This window comes from Felis catus, chromosome C1 (assembly GCF_018350175.1).
Source record: "Felis catus isolate Fca126 chromosome C1, F.catus_Fca126_mat1.0, whole genome shotgun sequence".
Lineage (NCBI taxonomy): Eukaryota > Metazoa > Chordata > Mammalia > Carnivora > Felidae > Felis > Felis catus.
This window is the reverse complement of record NC_058375.1, coordinates 70,801,498-70,822,393: the sequence shown is the minus strand read 5'-3', so window position 1 is coordinate 70,822,393 and position 20,896 is coordinate 70,801,498. Positions and strand designations below refer to the sequence as shown.

General features: G+C 34.2%; 1 protein-coding gene across 7 annotated transcripts in view; it reads right to left on the bottom strand.

The window, feature by feature from the left end:
* PRKACB (protein kinase cAMP-activated catalytic subunit beta) overlaps positions 1 to 20,896 on the bottom strand; it is a 125,760-nt gene that overhangs the window by 41,783 nt on the left and 63,081 nt on the right. The window contains exons 1-3 of one of the 7 annotated variants that reach the window (XM_011284900.4): positions 12,089 to 12,325; positions 3,023 to 3,046; positions 1,075 to 1,098 (exon numbers count right to left, since the gene is read on the bottom strand). The exons of 2 other annotated variants lie outside the window; for them this stretch is intronic. In XM_011284900.4, coding sequence (XP_011283202.1) covers positions 1,075 to 1,098; positions 3,023 to 3,046; positions 12,089 to 12,098 — 58 coding nt within the window. In that variant the 5' untranslated portion in view covers positions 12,099 to 12,325. Of the gene's footprint in view, positions 1 to 1,074; positions 1,099 to 3,022; positions 3,047 to 11,494; positions 11,816 to 12,088; positions 12,326 to 20,896 lie in introns of those variants that run through there. 4 more of the 7 variants (XM_011284901.4, XM_019837312.3, XM_011284902.4 and 1 more) reach the window with 4 other exon arrangements.

Here is a 20,896-nt window from a genome sequence, read left to right as displayed (position 1 = left end):
TTATATTCTTTTCAATTTGTATCATTTAGAGATTGCATTGTATTCTGCAGAAATGAGCATACCACAGGAATCTATTCCCACAAATAGGAATGTTTACCCACACTTATGAGATAAAGAAAGAAGAAAAAAGTGACAATTTTTATGTGTTTCCACAAATGTACAAAAAATGTAATTCTTATCACCCTCAAAATATTTTTGAATATATTTATACACAGGACATAATTTAAAAATTAGATTACAAAGTTCATTTTAAACATTAGGAAAATTCATTAAAAAGTCAAGTATGGCTTAGCTTTATTCCATAATATGCAGATAATTTTACAATGAATAAGAATGTTTCACTAATTAGATTTAGAAAATGTATTTATTAGGCACTTTTGGTTTCTGTGTTAACTATACTACATTACTGCTTATTATATAACAAGAGCATGTTGTTAGTTATAGGATGCCATTTTCCAATGCTTAAAAGAGGTTATCATTCATGTTTTGAAAGAAGAGTTTAGAAATCTATTACTATTACAGATTACAATTACTCCAGATGTTTATTTCTCTAGTTTATCGTAATGAGATAAGTGTCACCTCCCTCTCTAACACGTCTTTTACAATAAAAACACAGCTTTATTAAACTTTTATTAATGTATGTCAGAAAAAAGAAAAGAGAAACAAACAGAAAATAGAACAAAACAATATAAACTCTCTGGGGTAAATATTCAAATAGTAGCTATTTTGCTCAAAATTTACAACAGTATATTTTATTTAAAAAAAAAAACATTAATCTGGGTTATCTAATTTAAGTGGTGTGTATTAATCTTTCTTCTGCTACCCTGTACAACTCCCACTACTTTCCAGTGCTATATTTGTTGTTTCTAAAATATCACATAAAAAGTGCAATATAAATCATTTCTATAGACCAAACTCAATATAAAGCTAAACCATTTCGTCCATCAACTAAAATATTGTATTAACTCTGTATACTTTATAAAAATATAACTTATGAGGAGCATAACAACTTGCAAACAACCAAAGAAAAAGTTGGAAAGGTAACATTTGTCTTATTAAAAAGTAGTTGCCTACCAGATACTTCTGAAGAGGAGCAAGCTTGTATTCAAAAAAAAAAAATTAATTAAACAATGATTAAATAACGCTCATGAAAACAACATATTAGCACGAAGTCACCTATATACATTGTCTCAGAATATTATGTATAGAAATAGAACATTAATACAGAAACTCAATATTTTGACAGCACATATTCAAATAGGACATCTTACAATTAAATGCTAAAGAAATAAAATCAGTACTTGTTTAGTGTCAAAATCAATACCATTCTAATTCTTAAAACAACTAACAAAAACTTTTAACTCTCAGAGCAATAGTGCTAACAATATGAAGTGGTATATGTATTGAAATACACAGCCTGTAACTATTACAATACCATCACTGGACTTGTGTTATGTATTTGAAACTCTACTGTAGGAAAAACAACATTCATTTCAAAACTTCGTTAACTCCCTTTTGAAAGACCTTAGTGTCTTTCAGGCATTTACTTCCTTGGTGCCAGTTTTAACAATCTTTTCAACAACATTTATTGAGCACTCTTTTGTGGTGCCAGAAATTGAGCGAGACTTTGGGAACACTACAGAGAACACATATATTTACATTGTTAAAGAGGTGAAAAGCTAACGGGGAGAGAGATGAAACATTAGAATGCAATATGACAAAACTACAACTAAGGGAATCATAAGGTATTATAAGAGCTCAAAAGAGGAAATTGGTAGGTAAAAACAAGGCATAGAGGACACAGTATTATGTTAAGTCTTAAGGACAGAGTTCCTCTACCAGATAAAGTTGAGGAAGAAGGCATTCTAGGCTGGGATGATCTTGTGTAAAAGGTATGGAGGAAGTAGGGGTGCTCAGTCGGTTGGGTGTCCGACTTTGGCTTGGGTCATGATGTCTCGGTTTGTGAGTCCGAGCCGCGCGTGGGGCTCTGTGCTGGCAGCTCAGAGCCTGGGGCCTGCTTCGGATTCTGTGTCTCTTCCTCTCTCTGCCCCTCCCATATTCATGCTCTGTCTCTCTCTGTCTCTCAATAATAAATAAATGTTAATAATAATAATAATAATAATAATAATAAGGTATGGAGGAAGCATCATGGTTTATCCCAGCATTGGCAACTGACTTGCACAGCTGCAGCATAGGGTATAAGTGCCCTGTAGCAGTGAGGGGTGAAGCGTGTAGGTAAGCAGGTGCCCAAACATGAGGGTAACTGTTTGCCAGGGTGATGCTTTTCAATGTGTCTGAAGGAAAGGGGGTAAACAGAGTTAGTCACAATTGCTAGACCCTATTTGTTCTGGAAAACAAGAAGCAAGATCATTTGCTAAGGAAGAGGGCAGCCAGATGGAGTAAAGAGCAGTGATGGTGGGGATTTGAGGCCTGGGGCTTAAACTTTGATGGCTATCTATGTAGGGAATAAGGGAGGGGGCTATTCCTCTAAAATCTCCTATGAGGGAAGGAGAACGTATCAGGTACTATAAAGAGTGGTAAGTTTCTTAATATCTTTTTTGAAATAATAGTTTAAAACTTTTTACTTTAGATTATAATTCATGGGCCTCCTGATCTCTGCAATTAAATTATTTTCATCTTCCTCCTTTACCTTAATCAAAGCATTAGTCTAAGAGTTATTTGGTATATATCAGAAAGTACAGAACAGGATGGAAACTGAGGTTAATTACCTATGAAAACACCAAGTTCTATCAGCAAATAACAGAACAGTACAATCCCTTCCAAAACCTCTGGAAAGTGTAAATCTAGTTAAGTGTCTGTGTTCTGGCGCCCCTATTTCAAACACACCCGTTTAGAGCTCTACAATGGTTATTTTTAAGAATAACCCACACACATACACTGCACTACAAATATTTTCAGTAAACTAAATATAAAACATTCTAGTTGCCACAAAATACCTAATAAAAATGCAATTTATAGCAACAAAGCAAACAGAATTATTCTGTAAAAAATGGTTTCCTACCAGATGCTTCTGATGATTTGCGTGCTTGGTCAAAAGGAATAAATAAGTTAAACAGATTAAATAACACATCAAATAACATACCCACAAGAAGTATCTATCCCATATGCTCATTAGTATATTTACACATAGAAATAGAATGAAAAATACTTGGGCATCCATATTCAAAAGTGTTTTTATCTAAGGCTTACAATACATTCTTTGGATATATATATATATATATATATATATATATATATATATATATATATATATAATGTATTTTTTTTAACCAGCCAAACCCTATTCTAGAAATCTGTTAAAAAATATCATATTCTATCCCTTTAATGTGTAGAGCAGTGTGTTCACTTTGCTCAAGGGATACTTTATTTGCTTCACCATATTCAAGCAAGTTCACTCAGAGCAAGTTCACTATAATCTTAAAATTTATAGTGAGTGTAAAAAATAACTTTACTGCAATTGCATTTGTACATTTCAGTGGATGGGACTAGGCCTACTTTTGTTTTCTAAGATATCATTTGGTCTTGCACAAAATCACAGATGAATGGGTGTTTGGAAATTAAACAGGCGATAAAAACTATATTTCCTATTGTATTATCTATTTTATTCCTCTTTCTTTTTCTTATACTTTTTTTTATTGGTTAATTCTTTATCAAGTCTTGGTTACAAGTGAACAGTATAATTGACTAACTTTCACTAACCTGTTACTAAATAATTTTTTGTGAGACATATATTTAAGTTATCAAATTACAGAAACATTAATTTATTTAACTAATATGTACATAGAGAGATGGATATACCATGAATCCATATAGTGTACTAATTCACAGCTCATGTTATATACATGCTTTCTCTCCCAACTTGCTCTCTATTTAGGGATGCTGTGGATTTTCTTGGCCATCCAAGTCATGTTTGATTAGAGAAGCTGGATGCTGACAGGATGAGGTAATAAAAACTTAAGCTAAATTTCTAGCCATAAACAACCCAAGTAATCTTTAAAATGCTCTTTCAAGAAATGTACTTTACTTCCCTAATTGTTCAGAGACTTTTTCTTAGAGTAATATTATATCTATCACAGTCATATGCTAAGGATTTTCCATTCAGTTCTGAATTAAAATATTCTGTCTTGCTATCAGACAGTATAGAGCTGGGAGTGGATCCCTAGTTGATAGGGTGTGTACATTTTCAACTTTACCACACAGTAATACAGTAAGTGGCTCAATATATGTTGTGCAAGTTTATTTTGCCGCCGTATCTTTGATGACCCATACCCTCAACAAAATGTGTCACTAATATAATGGATATGAAATCATATCTTTTTATGTTTATTTATTTTTGAGACAGAGAGAGAGAGAGAGAGAGAGAGAGAGAGAGAGAGAACCAGCAGGGGAGGGGCATAGACAGAGGAAGAGAGAGAGAGAGAGAGAGAGAGAAAGAGAGAGAGAGAGGATCTCAAGCAGGCTCTGCGATGTCAGCACAGAGCCCAATGTGGAGCTTGAACTCATGAACCATGAGCTGAAATCAAGTGTCGGATGTTTAACCGACTGAGCCACCCAGGGGCCCCTGAATTCATATCTTCTTGTTAAAGATTAGGTAAATGTCTCTCAGTAAAATTTTATAATTTTTTTCCTTAAAAGTCTTATTATGTTTTATTAGATTTAGTCCTAGGTTCTTTAGAGTTTGGGTTGCTATTGTAAAAGCAAAATTTATTAAAGCAAAAAGTATTAAAAATTACCATTTGTTTATTACTGATGTATAACTGATGTTTATATATTGATCTTACTGTATCTGGCAAACTCTCTTATTAATTCTAAAATAACATTGGTAGATTCTCTTGAATTCTCTAAGCAGACCTATCATCTGTGAATAATGACAATTTTGTTCCATCCATTTTTTTATTGCCTTACTTACTGTGCAGGTTATGACTAAGAGTTCAATATTGTACAGAAACAGACAATGAGCATCCGTTTCCTGTTCCTAACTTCAGAGACAATGTTTCTAATTAATTTTCTTTTCCCATACTTTACTTGTAAAGCTCTACTTGACTCAATAAATAAATTTAAGAGTATCTCCTCTTTTTCAGTTCTTTGAAAGATTTTGTACCAGACTGAAATTTTCATTCTTTGAATATTTCCTAGAACTTGATTGGAAAACTGCCCAGTCCTAATTTTGTGAAGTTTTGAAAAAAGATTTTAATTATGATTAAATCTTAAATAGGTATAGTTCTCATCAGTTCTTTCAAAAGTCTTTTCCACGAACTAACCTTCGGTTCTGATGGATTTTTATTTTCTATTCTACTGGTTTTTGCTCATGTCTTCCTTAGTCTTTTTCTTCCTTTGATTAACCTTGCCTTGCTCTCTCTACTTATTTACTTGAGTACTTACATCATTAATGTCCTTCTCCTTTCCTAACATAAGCATTTAAAAATTTGTCTCTAAATCCACTTTAGCTGTACCCCACAAATTCTCATTGATAGCTGAATTTTAACTTCATGAGTTTATTCTTGACCTGAGTTATTTGAATTTTTGTAATCCCTAAATATAATATTTGTGTGTTTGTTAATCTGTTTCATTAGTCTTTTTTACTGATTAAACTTAATTGCTTTGTGGGCAGAGACTATGGCCTATATGTCAATTCTTTAAAATATTTTGAATATGTTTAGTTGAGTGTTCTATACATTTCTGTGTATTCCCCCATTACTAGGTGATTATACTAGTTATACTAGTATAACACTCTTTATAAATATCCATAAATCTTATATATTTACAATTTCTCCTTCTAAATGGTCAATTTTGTTTTATATGTTTTGAGGTTCTGTTAGAGATGCCTGGTTTTTTTCTCTTACATATATATGTTTTTGTGTGATTATTAATTTTAAATGGTAGTCTGTGACAATTCTACCTCTTGACATTCTTGGAAAGGTCTAATCCTGTTGTATTTGCTGAATATTGTTTATAGTAGATGTGTGTGTATCTATTTTGATTTTGGATTGTGAATTTATGTTTAATTTTTTTAATGTTCATTTATTTTTGAAAGAAAGAGAGAGAGAGAGAGCATGAGCTGGAGAGGGACAGAAAGAGACGGAGACAGAATCCAAAGCAGGCTCCAGGCTCTGAGCTGTCAGCACAGAGCCCGATGAGGGGCTTGAACTCATGAGCCTTGAGATCACGACCTAAGCCGAAGTCGGACACTTAACCGACTGAGCCACCCAGGCATCCCTGGATTGTGAATTTAAAGTTCAGTTGGGCTTTATCTATGATAAACCTGCAGGGTTTGACCTGGGAATATGTTTTGTATTAGCTTCTGCCTGGCATCCCGTGGATGTTACTAGCCTGGGACTGTCACAATAATTTTATTTTATTTTATTGGTGATTCTTAAACCACATAATTAATACAGATTAAAATGTGAAATTTACTGGAGAAGGAGTTGATTACAAACTCTCAGGAGAGGCATCCCACACACATACACACATTCCTCCCATGTCCCCAGGAATCTAGGCCAAGAAATACAAGCTTCCTTATTTTTTCCCTGTGTCAGTGGAGAGGTTTTATTTTCTCAACTATGCTTTCACTGAGGTTACAATCCTTTGAGGATCCTGGCTTTACATAGGGGTCTAAGAAATCCTAAGATGCATGGATCTAATAAATTGTCTTCTGTCTCCGTGAGGCCATTTAAAATGAAAGCCCTTTGGCTAGCCAAGGAATGAAAATCTCCTCAGGGTAGTCAAAGTATGCTTCCCCTTACACCTAAGATTTTCATTTACCACTTCACTTTCTGTACACTGAGGGTTTCTATTATATTCTTGTAAATTCAGATATTCATTTCAAGGGATGCTTGATACATTTTATTCAGCATTTCTAGATACTGTTGTGTCTTCATTAATCTTTGCTCTAGAAAGCTTTTCAAATGATCTGATCTGTTTGGATTTTTTTTCTTTATAAGACAAGTTTTGTGTTAAGTTGTAAGATGCAAAGATAGCTAGATGTTGTAGAGCTTTTTACCTTAGAAATTCAAAACTTCTATCAGGATGTATTCAGGTATTGGGGCACCTGGGTGGCTCAGTCGGTTGAGCATCAGACTCTTGGTTTCAGCTCAGGTTATGATCTCACGGCTTGTGAATTCAAGCCCCACATTGGGCTCTCTGCTGGCAGCGTGGAGCCTGCTTGGGATTCTGTTTCCTCTCTCTCTCTGCGCCCCCCTCCCCCTCTTGTGCTCTCTCTCTCTCTTAAAATAAAGAAATAAGCTTTTTAAAAAAAGGGATATATTTAGGTGTTGGTGTTTGTGTTAATCTTTGTCAAAATACAATGAGCTCTTTGAATCTACAGATTCAGAGTTTTTTTTCCAACTAAGGAGTTTTCCTGAATCATATTTTTTATTATTGCTCCTGTTTTATTAGTCATTATCTGTTCTGAAGGAATGCTATTCATTCAATGTAGAGTTTCCTACTTTTATCTGACATACTTTTTACTTCATAACTTTTATCTTGTCCGTTCCCCTGACATTCTAGTAGGATTTATCAAGCTAGTTCTTCATATCATTAATTTACTTTCCTGTAGTGATTATTTTGCTTTTTAATGCTTCTAAGGCAGCTTTATGTTCTGCAAATACCAGGTTCATCTTCTTATAACCATCCCTTATCATATCATTAGTATTCCTTTTCTGTTCCTGCCTCTCAGCCAGTTCTTTTCATCCTAGTCTCTCTCTCTTTCTTTTATCATTCAAATAAACACAGATTCATGTTCACTTGGAATTTTTAAGAATTGAACCCAGACTACCTATAATTTCTTGTTTTTAAACCCTTCCCACAAATATTTTCAAAATATAAGTTCACTCTTTTCCTCTTGAAGTCTGTGACTTATCCTTAAGTGATGCATAATCTTTCACAGGCTCCATATTGTTGCTTTTCTTGTTTATCCATTTCTAAACAATGAGAAACCTTTCAAAACTTTACAAACCCACCCAAATTAGGTAGTTTTTCTCACCTCCTATTTTGAGAGTGTTAGAATCAACTTCTCAGATATTTTAATTGGTACATATTCATATTATCAGTTAAATAATACAGGGACTTTCAGAAATGGGAGTGGAGCTAGGACTACAGGGTATCTGGCCGGTGGTGATACCTACCAAGTCAGGGAAGAGCCCTGTTATATCTGGAAGTAGAATAGCCACGTTTTCAACTTGGAATAGTCTAACAAATTCTTGGATGTCCAGACAGTTTTAAAACGAAAGTAATCACAAGTGTTGGATCTTCTACTCATCTCCACAAGTCTCTTTCTTGTAAGCTTCATCCATCCCTCCAAGTTAGTGAGAGTGAAACTGCTATCTACTTATTTTCCATGAAGGCAAGCTCCTCAAAGTAAAACTGTTGCTTAGACTTTGGTGTCTGATCTTTAATCTGATAGTGCATATTTCTGGGCAAGTACGCTTTCTTAAAATCAAAACTGATACACTGATTTTCCAGTTTTGTGTCCTTATATTTTTAATCTAGAAAATATAGACCTAGAAAGGGGAGTTAAGTAAATGTTTGTGATCAATTCTGTAACTTTCCTGTCATTCATAGCAGGGTAAGCTTCTTCAGAGATTTGCTCTCCACTGGAGCTAGGCCAATAAGAGCTCTCATCTGGAATTTTGGAATAAGGGTGCTAGTTATATTCTGATAAGCATATGAACCAAAAATTAAAATACATGACTGGTATTTTTCATTGATAACGTAAGAAAAGTACTCAAATATGGGTAGTTTTTAGTCATTCGTTTATTCTACAAGAATTTATGAATTCATGACTATGTTTGGTGCATAGGGGTAAACTATGGGAAACACATAGATGAACTCAGCACCACTACCCTCTACTGAAGGAGTTCAAAGTTTGGAGACTGGAAACTGACATGCCAGGATATAATTTCAGTATAATACAAAAATTGTTTTGGGAGTATAGGGGAATCACCTAACTCTACAGAGTCAATGATGAAGGCATTTGAAAAGCATAGCTGGTTTTCATAATTTTTATGATAAAATACATACATATGAAAAGGTAGCAAGGAATAATATGTAGTATAGCTAGACCAGAACTTTATGAGAGAGATGCAGATAAAGCCAGAATGGTAGGTAACTGATTTTACATGCCTTACTTTAAGGAGTTTAACCTTGATATTAGATACAATAAGGAATAACTGAAAGTTTTCATGTTGGGTTATGAAATGGGCATATTGGCATTTAAAAAATGGCAGCACATTAAGTCATCTGGAGGGATATAAAACTGGAAGCTGAGAAACTAGTGAAGCAGTTACTGCAATAGGGCTGAGGATATACAGAATACCTAATCTTAGGCATTCCCAGTGTTAGTGAGACTAGAGAAAATTGAGTGATTTCCGAGACATTACTGATGTAGAATCAATAGAAGTTAATGGCTGAGTGCATGCCTGGGGTGGGTTAAAAACAAGTTAGGAATGACTACAAGGTTTCTGTTTTAAATTCCTGTGTGGGTCTGGGATTATTAACAGAAATCAGGATCAATGAAAAAGGAATAGATTTGGGATAGAAAGAGAAAATTCACTTTTGAACTGAATGTTCAGGTAACATCTGAAGATGTGGGCATGGATGAGATCATTCAGAGAGAATATAGCATTAAGAGAGGTCCAAAGATAGATTCTCTGAGAAACCTAACACTTAATAGGCAGGAAGGAGAAAAAGAGTAGCTTTTTAACTAGAAAAATACCACGTGCACATAAATACCACATGTATGGCTATAAACTCAGATGAAAAAGTCTAACATTTGCTTATTTTTACAAATAAAATCACACTTCATTTGTAATTTTCCACCTTTTGATGGCTAAGGCTTGTAACCACTTATGACAGGAGTAAAATTAGTTGAAATTGGACAATACTGAAAAGTCAGAATGTCTAATTGTAATTACTGTGATTCCTGTGTTAGACAAGCCAATATGGCCAAGTGTATCAAATACTACCTGAATAATCCATAGATTCTTCAAAGAGAAAGCAATAGAGAAGCAGCAACAATCTTCTTCAGCTACAACCAATACATCCAACTGTAAAACCTCTAGAACACCACAGTGGCTACCTAAAAATTCTGTTCTATACCGAACTTTCAAAGAGAAAACACGCATTGGCCAGAGTCAAAGAAATCTAATATTTAAAGTATGAAAACCAGGCGTATTCAATTTTGATACCCATAGAAATTCTAAGAAATGTTAACATGTTAATTTTGTAAATATTAGCCCAAATTTAAAACACTAAATCAGAAGGATCTGTCTACTAACAGGAAAATAACAGGAAAATAACAATAACAATTCTTAATGTCTTGCATATAAAAACGTCCTTTAATGTCTAACATCATTTCACAAACAAATACTTAACAGTGTGGAAGAGGCTTATGTTATATGGAAACAGGAGAAAAGAATATTTACTGGCAGTAATGAGGTGATCTTCATTTATGGAAGAAAAGGTACGTCTGTTTTGAATTCTATCATTATATAGCAAAAATCCAACTCTCTCAGGTTCTGGATTCCAATTCCAAATCTTTTAAGTGTAAATTATAGACTGTTACGTTATAAGAAAAATAATATAACAGTTTTCCTAAAAATGTCTTCAATTCAAGGGTTAACTTATAAATACCCTCTTTAGTTAAGCAAAAAGATGCTAATGAATTATGCTGTAAGCAAATATTTCTCACTCTAACAACAGGATATGTATTTTTAGCTGCAGGTTTGGCTTAAAGTGAACAGCTCTCACCCTATGATAAACTGCAGTATATACTGTAAGATATTTTCTCAAAAAGCATTTTTGGAAATGTTTCAAAAAAATAAGTCACATTATAAAAACATAAAAGGAAACTAATGATCATGAAAGTACTTATTCTAACAAATTATTTCCCCCAAAAAAGTATCTCTGAAAAATTTTAATAAAGCCTCTAAAACCAAAATGCACATATTTATTTCATCATTAAATCTCCATTTCTCAAAGAACTGTAGTTAAAAGCAACCAGTAAACCAACAAAATTCTGGCAGCATCTTATTCAAGACTAGGGTTTTTTAAATGTAATAAAAAAGAAGCTAACAAGACTTAACATTAGAATGACAAAGCCAATAAATGGAAAGTTCAATTATCTTCAGGATCAGATAATAAAAAGAAATTCCTCCCTTATCATGGTGGGTCTTTTACTCACTAATTTATAACACAATTAGTAACAACAGTATTTAATGAATACAATAAATCAAACCATAAAGAAAATTAGAAAATGATTATTGGTATCGACTATTAATAGTGGTTTTACTTGTTCACAGTTCTCAATGGATTTTAAAAGCAAATTACTATAATGCCAAAATGCAAAAGCATCAATAGAAAATGTAATTCACTGTAGCTCTGGCTTTACAATTGCCCCTTTAGAAAATATTTTTCCCTCGTATAGTTAAATATTTCTAAAAAAATATAGCTGCAGTGGCTCCGAGAGCATACTTACCACTCATGATGAAAACCAACCTTTCCAAAACATATTGCTCAAAACAACAATCCAACAGCAAAGGGAGTTATGCTAATCTCTAGAGGTGGAAGAACCGATGGTGTAAACACATACACTGGAACATGCAGCACACAGAAAATGAAAATAGCTTTCTTTTGTTTAAAAAAGAAAAGCCCCTAGAAGCAAAGCATAACTGCCCAGCATGAGATATCACTAGTAAACATCAGATTAATGCCAAAGATGTGTATAACTAGATTTAATTTCTTTCAAGCTGGTTATTCTAGCCTCCTTCATATACCACTAGAACAACTCAAAATGGCAGGGAGAAAATGTTCAAACCAGGATGTATAAGATGTTCTCAATTATATCAGCATGAGTTGTTACCACGGCAACATTAGACCAGAATTATCGGTTCACTTGTAACCAAGGAGTAGCTTTTCTAAAGCTTTAATCAAGCAAGACAAATAAACTATCTTTTTATTTTAGAGCCACATGATTTAAAAATTACCACGTTTCTTAAATTTAAGCACTTATCTACCCTTTTTACATCTTTCAAAGATCTAAAAAAAATTGCCGTTTTCTTCAAATACTCACACAATCCCATGTTGAACCTGGCAAGGAACAAACAGCAGAATGATTGCACCTAAACGTCTTTCAATTACACCAGCTCTTACTGCTAGCTGTGGACCTCACTGATATTAAAATGCTGTGTGCTGTTGCTAGTGACTATTGGCGATGAATCTTATTGCCCAGATCGCTGATAGCTTTCATTTTTCATGAGCCAGAAAGCTATACTGCAGCACAAATGTTAACCATTTAAACATTCTGTATTACGGAAGAGACAAAACACAACACTACAGATTTCATTTATAAAGCAGAATCATAAAAGAATGCATTTACAAACTTCGATTCGATTCGGCATTACAAACAGCGTCAGATGCCAGTAACGTGGTTTTCAAAAGGGAATAACATACAAAAAGTTACTGGTGATCATTGTTGAAGTGTGAGCTTCCTTACATCAAAAAGGATTAAGGCGACAGATTGTATAGCAAGGTGGGCAGACTGGATGGCATGATGAACAGACTGTTCTGATTCCCAGAGACCTAAATTTTGTACCAAAATGGTACAAAGGATCTATAGAATGGTACCTCATTAAGTGGAACTTCAGCAAGTGAACTTGCCATTTGAAAAGCTCCCAGGTGAGCTAGGACTTCTGGTGATGGGGCCATGAATAAGCCAGAAAATCTCCTACGAAACAACTAAGAAGCTGGACAAAATTGCCAAAAACGATGACTTCATGGCTCTGGGAACCTAGCAATCACAGACAGTAAATTGAGAAGCATTTATTCACGAAAAACTGCTGAACTCTGTATAAGAACGGTGGGAGTCTAAGGTGGTCTTGCTCAGTGCTGCTCCTGTTCCCCCAACAGCTCAGTCAGTGCAGTACTTCCATCAGGTGGGGCTGGCCTTGACAACTAGCAGCTTTGCTGCCAGAGGGGCTGACGTGGTATACAGAGCAGGCCAAAAAATCCCACACAAGTGATGTTGTCAATAAAAAAAGCAAACTGTAGGAAATGAACAGGGCAAGTGTCCAGCTTTGCTAGCCTCAAGTTGTGGCCTTGGTAGGGGTGAGCAGCAGACTGGTAGTCTAGCAAGAAATTTAACACAGAAAGTGGAAATGAGAGAGTCAGAGAGGACGTAAACATATCCCTAGCTAACTGGGAAGCTAGTCCTGTAGGGGAGACCCCAGAGGACCCTACAGAAATTTAAAGCTGGTACAGACTTGAAAACCGCTTCAACACTGAATGTGCTCCTCAACCCACAAATGCAGACTTGCTCACAGCGTTTGAGGACAACCTCTGATCAATCACTGAATAACAACTAAGTTACAAAGACACAGGGTAATTCCTAGCAGAGAAATTAGCAGCCAGACACCAGGGGGGACAGTCCATATATTAAGGCCAAAAAAGTTATTAAAAATAAATAAATAAATACATACATACACACAACCAGGAAGAAAAGAGAATCAGAATCCAGAAGTGCCACAAAAATAGTATTTTAAAACAATCAGTGTTTTTTGACAAAAATATGCGACAATAATGAAGAGAAAAGCTAGTCAACAGAAAATGTCTCTGAATAGGTAAAAATATAGGATTTGGCAGACAAAACAGCTATGATAAATGCATCAAAGAATAAAAGAAAATTACATTTAAAGAATTAAAGGAAATTATAATGACAATGATATAAGAAGGAGAGTTTCAACACAGAGAGAGAAACTATTTACAACACAAAAATCATAGACATTGAAAGTACAATAACCAAAATTTACAAACTCACTACATAGGCCCAACAGAAGATCTGAGGAGGGCAAAGACTTAATTAGTGAACTTGAAGACAGATGAACAGAAATATCCAGCCCGAAGAATACAAAGAACAAAAGACTGGAGAAAAATGAACAGATCCTCACATACTTGCGGGATATCAAGGGTACCAACATACATGTAATAGGAATCCTAAAAAGAGTGCAGAAAGACAAAGGGCAAAGAAAAAATATTTCAAGAATAATGGTTGAAAGTCCAATGTGGAAAACATTACCCAACAGATCCAGGAGTTCAAATAATATCAACTAGAATAAACACAAAGAGATTCATACCTAGACACATCATAGTCAAGTTTTTGAAAGACAAAGACAAAGTCTTAAAAGCAGCAAGAGAAAAATGGCTAATCATGCACAAGGAAAAAGCAATATGATCAATGACTTTTTAACAGAAATAAGAGAGGTTAGAAGGCAGTGGAATGATATCTTCAGAGTGCCAAGAGAAAAAAGAAACAAACCTGTTCACAAAAATTCTCTATCCAAAATATTATCCCTCAAAAACAAAGGTGAAATAAAGACATTCCCAAATAAACAACTGAGAATGTTTGTTGCAAGCAGAAATACTTAAGGATGTCATTCAGGATGAAAGGAAATGACACTAGGCAATACTCAATTGACAGGAAGAAATGAAAAATGCTGGAAATGGTAAAAATAGAAGTAAAAGATTTTATAAATACATACTTTTCTGTTCTCTTAATTTCTTTAAAGGACTTCAGCTGTATGAAATTGCATTGCTGAGTTTTACAAAAATACACATGTAATATGTGTGAAAATAATAACACAGCGTTGGAGAAGATATGGAGCTATCTTGGATCAAAATAGATTTACTAGATTTAAATAGATTTACTAGATTTATCCTGAAGTAGAATGCGATAAGATAAAATGTACATTATAACCCCTAAATCAAACAGTATGAAAATATCTTTTAAAAATTTAGTTAAAAAACAAAGAAAAATTAGAATGACACCTAATAAATATTTGTTTAACACTAAAGAAATGAAAAGGAAACAATAACAACAAAAACTGTAAGACATACTGAAAACAAACAGCACAGTAGAAGATGTAAATCCAACCATATCAATAATTACACTGAATGTGAATGGAACAAAGATGGATCAAAGGCAGAAATTATCAGACTGGATAAAAAAAAAAAGGCAGGATTAAAAAAAGAAAAAGCAGGGACCAACTATATCCTGTCTACAAGAGCCACACTTCAGATTTAAGGATACAAGTAGGTTGAAAGGAAAAGGAAAAGAAAAAGATATACCATGAAAATAGTAACCACAAGACAGCTGGAGTACCTAAATCAGTATCAGACAAAATAGACTTTAAGAGAAAAAAAAAAAAAAAACAGTACTTCAGACAAAAAAAGACATTTCATAATGATAAAAAGGCCAATACATCTGAGAGAGTTAACAATTAAAAATGCATATGCACTGAAAAAAAACAGCCCCCAAATACTAAAACAAAAATGAGAGAATTGAAAGGAGGGCGTCATTATTCAACAATTATATTTGAAGATTTCAATATTCCTCTCTCAATAATTCATGGGAAAACTAGACAGAAAATCAGCAAAGATGGAGAAAACTTTGAATAATACCATTAAATTTTGACATTTCTAAAACACAGCACCTAACATCATCAAAATACATAGTATTTTCAAGCACACATGGAAATTTCCACATTAAGCATAGGCTAAATACTATAATAAATTTCAAATTTGAAAGGACTGAAAAATCATTCAAAATATGTTCTTTGATCACAACAGAATTAAATTAGAAATCAGCAACAGATGGAGGGCGCCTGGGTGGCTGTTGGTTGAATGTTGGACTTCAGCTCAGGTCATGATCTTGGGGTTTGTGAGTTCAAGGCCGGCGTTGGGCTCTGTGCTTACAGCTCAGAGCCTGGAGCCTGCTTCAGATTCTGTGTCTCCCTCTCTCTCTGCCCCTCCCCCATCAAACTCTGTCTGTCTCTCTCTGTCTCTGTCTCTCTCTCTCTCAAAAAAACCACAAGCAAACAAAAAAAGAAATCAGTAACAGAAAATTTGGAAATCCTGAAATACTTGGATTTAAATCACAAAGAAATCCAAAGGGCAATAAGAAAATATTTTGAACTGAATGTAAAAGAACCTACAAAAAATCAACATTTATGAAATGTAGACAAAGCAGAGCTTAGAGGGAAATTTGTAGATTTAAACACCTCTATTAGAAAAAAATGGAAGGTCTCAAACAATAACTTAAGCTTCCACCTTAAGAAACTCAAGAAAAAAGATCAAATTAAACCAAAACCAAACAGCAGATCAGAACAGACTTCAATGAAATAGAAGATAGAAAACAACAGAGAAAATGAGTAAGTCCAAAAGTCTTACTGATAAAGCTAGACTGATGAAAAATTAAAACAAAACATGACAAAACAAAATAAGACAAAATAGAGAAGATACTAATTACCCAAATCAAAAATGAAAAGACAACATCACCCCTGACACTAGACAAATTTAAAAAATTATAAAGGAATACTATAAACAACTTTATCTTGATTATATAACTGAGGTGAGATGGACAAATTCACAGAAAGACACAGGTGCTGGAACTAGCTCAAGAAGAAATAGAAAATCTGAAGATACCCGTGAACAAATTAAAATGTTGAATTAATAATTAAAATTTTTCTCACAAAGAAAAGCTCAGGTCCATAGGCTTCACTGGGGAATTCTATGAAACATCCAAAGATATAATATCAATTCCATATAAACTTTTTCAAAATAAAGAGGAGGATGTGACACTTCCCAACTTATTCCATAATGTCTGATACCAAAGCTAGACAAAGATCAAAAGAAAATTACAGACCAATATCCATCACAATGCAAATATCTTTATCAAAATATTAACAAACCTAACCCAGCAGTATAGAAAAAGGATTATATACCATGACCACGTAGGATTTATCCCAGGAATGCAAGGTTGGTTCAACATTGAAAATCAATTAATGGAATACCCTGTATTAATAAAATAAAAGACAAAACTACATAATTGTCTGAATATACAGGAAGAAGTATTCCAAAAATTCAACACCTGTGATCAAAGCTTTCAACAAATTAGGACTCGTAGAGAATTTCCTCCAGTTGATAAAGGGCAAGTGTGTAGGGGACTCCGTAGCTTACATCATATATAATGGTGAAAGACGGAATGTTTTCCCCCTAAGACTGGGAATAAGGCACGAATGTCTACACTCACCACTTCTATGCCATTTTATATTAGAGATTCTTGCCAGTGCAATGAGGTAAGAAAAAGGTATACAGATTGATAAGAAAGAAAGCTGTCTTTATTTGCTTTTTTATGACATGATTATATATGTAGAAAATTCTAAAAATCTACAAAGAAACAACTAGAATTAATAAGTTTATTAACATCATAGGATGTAAGATTAATATACAAAAATCAGTTAGATTTTAATTCACTAGGAACAACAATCCAAATGTGAAAGAAATCACTCCATTCACAAGAGTATTAACAAAAATAAAATATTTAAAAATCAATCACACACATGTGCGCACGCACACACGCACACACACACACAATGGAATATTACTCAGCCATAAAAAATAATGAAATCTTGCTATTTGCAACAATACGGATGGGGCTAGAGTATTATGCTAAGCAAAATAAGTCAGTCAAAGAAAGACAATACCAAATGATTTCACTCATATATGGACTTTAAGAAACAAAACAAATGAGCAAAAGGAAAAAAGATAGGAGGGCAAACTAAGAAATAGACTCTCAACTTATAGAGAACAAACTGATGGTTACCAGAGGGGAGGTGGGTGGGAGGATGACTAAAAAATGTGATGGGGATTAAGAGCACACTTGCTGTGATGAGCATCGAGTGTTTTATGGTAGTACTGATTCACTATATTGTACACCTAAAACTAATATTACACTGTTAACTAACTGGAATTTAAATATAAACTTTAAAAAATCAATTTTAACAAGACTTCTTCACTAACAAGTAGAAAACTGCATAGAAATTAAAGGCTGTCTGTTAAATGGAGAAATATTTCATCTTCATGGATCACAATACTCAATTCCAGCATATTTTTGTTAAAAGAAACTGATAGCTGATGCTAAAAATTGGATTAAAAGTGCAGTAAAAATTGGATAACCATATGAAGAGGAAAAAAAAAAAAAGAACTTCACTCCGTATCTCACATCATATACAAAACAACTTAAAAAACGGATTTCTAGATGAGAGCAGAGAATAAGAATCTTCATTGCCTTGGGTTAGACAATGATTTCTTGGGATTTGGCACCAAAAGTACAATCTATAAAGGTAAAAATGATAAATTAGACTTAATTAAATTGCAAACTTTTCTTCTTCAAAGAGATCATTTAAGAAAACAAGACAAGCCATAGAATGAGAGGAAATACTTGGAAGTTATCTATTTGGTCGAGAACTTGTGTTCAGCCTATACAAAGAACTTTCAAGACTTGATAGTAAGAAGGTAAAAATCCTAAATTTTGGAGGTGGGCAAAAGATTTGAAAACACATTTCTCCAAAGTAGATACCTGAACAGCTCATAAGAGCATATGAAATTATGCTCAACATCATCAATCGTTAGGGAAATACAAACTGAAACCACACTGAAATAATAGTTCACGTATAACAGAATGGTTATAATAAAAAAGACTGATGATATCAAGTATTGACAAGAATGTAAAGAATCTAGCCCTCATACATTGCTGGTGGCAATGTAAAATGGCAAAACCACTTAAGAAAACAATTTGGAAGTTTCTTAAAAGAATAAACACAAACTTAACATACGACCCAGCAATTCTACTCCTAGATATCTACTTAAAAGAACTGAAAGCATTTGTCCACTCAGTCTTATATGCAAATGTCTATAGAAACGTTATTCAAATAACCAAAAACACTCCTGAGTGCATAAAGAAAATGTGTTATTTTCATAAAGCATGCTATAATTCAGCAATTGTTGATATGTTCTATAACATGGATAAACCTCAAACACATTATTCTAAGTGCAAGAAGCCAGAAACAATTGATTGCATTACATATTGTATAATTCCATTTATATAAAATGTCCAGAAAAGGAAAATCTGTAGGGACAAAAATCTATAGGGATACAAAACAGATCAGGATTTGTCTGAGGTTGAAGTAAAGTGGAGACTAACTGCAGAAGGGTACAAAAGAACTTTTTGAGGGGATGGAAATATTCTAAAAATGAAATGTGATGATGGCTACAAAATTCTATAAATTTATTAATAAACACTGAACTGTACTTATAACAAGTGACTTTATGGTATATATAAATTATATTTAGTTTTTTTAGAAAGTTATCAAGTGCTTCTCTATGGATGTAGAGACAGTGATTTGAAGCGGGTCTTCTATGTTCTGGGAAGAATCACTTTAGTGGACAACTTAATTATGTAAATATAAGGCTGGTAGGCATCCATTAGCTTGGGGGAATGATCTAACAAAAACCCTTTGGAGTGAGATAAGGCTGTTCCTTCCTAATACCCAATCGTAAACAAAACTAATTAAAGGGAAGGAGGAAGTAGATCCGCATTAAAAATAAAACAAGGATTCTAAAAGAAAGGGATTAAAACCTAGACCCCATTCTTTCTAAGATTCAGAATTACCAGAATTTCTTTCATGAATTTTAGTGATAGTATCTGTGGCCCATGAGTAGGAAGGCACACTAAGTAAGCTTTATCAAAGAGGAAAAGAGAATGTGAGTTGGTGATTTAGGCTCAACAATGGAGGCACTATAGGCCAAATTTAAGTGCCTACAGAGGCCATACAGGCAAAACAATAGAAGTAAAGGTAAGCATAAATTAGTATTAATCCTGATTAAAGAGGATATTCATTCAGTGCTGCCCATTTGTTCTTAATGGGACTAAGAAGCCACTGAAATCAACTTCTTTAATATTTCAAGGATATGAAGTCCAGATATTAATATGAAATCTCTAGTTTTAAAACCATTGTATTTTATATTTTTATATAAAAGAATAGTGCCAAATTCAATTATTTTAAAAAATACCTTGAGGACCAAACAAGACATATCTGTGAGCTACATTTGGGTTACAGACAACCAGTCTGCTATCCCTGGATAAGATGTTTAAGAGAGGAAGGCTGGGGCACGTGGGTGGCTCAGTAGATTAAGCGTCTGACTTCGGCTCAGGTCATGATCTCACAGCTCGTGAGTTCGAGCCCTGCGTTCAGGCTCTGCGCTGACAGCTCAGAGCCTGGAGCCTGCTTCAGATTCTGTGTCTCCCACTCTCTCTACCCCTCCTTTGCTCATGCTCTGTCTCTGTCTGTCTCAAAAATAAATAAATATTAAAAAATTAAAAAAAAAAAAAGAGGAAGGCTGATTTTGGTACAGGGTGGGGAAGGGCTAAACTAAAAGACAACCTTCTCACACATTCAACCTGACATAGAAGTCAGGATCAAAAGGCACAGAAGTATAAATTAAGGAAACTAAATCCTATGGTATATTCCTTGGATGAGCTGGAAAGGGTGGTCACCACTGGAAAGGGTGGTCACTCTCCTATTTAAGAACCACTAAGATCTCCACAAGGATCAGTGTCGTCACATCAAGTGCAAGGATACATCAAATCCTTTGGGATCAGTTTTGAACCGTAAAACCACGTAGCAGTGGCAAAATCAACAGAAGCTAAAAATGAGACCACTAGCTTATATACTAATCAAAATACTCCTCTCTGTATCTACACTTTGGAAAGATTAGACTCTCTGTAATGAGTAAACTGTCAGAAGTTTAGCAACATGTGAAGGGGGCTGGAAGGAGACCCCAAGAGAAAAGCTACTTAGCAGCCCTACCAGTATGAATAGATGAATGCAAATGATTAATTCGAATATTTAAAAGATGAAACCGGGGCGTGTGGGTGGCTCAGATGGTTAAGTGTCCGACTTCGGCTACATCATGATCTCACAGTTTGTGAGTTTGAGCCCTGCGTTGGGCTCTGTACTGACAGCCTGGATCCTCTTCAGATTCT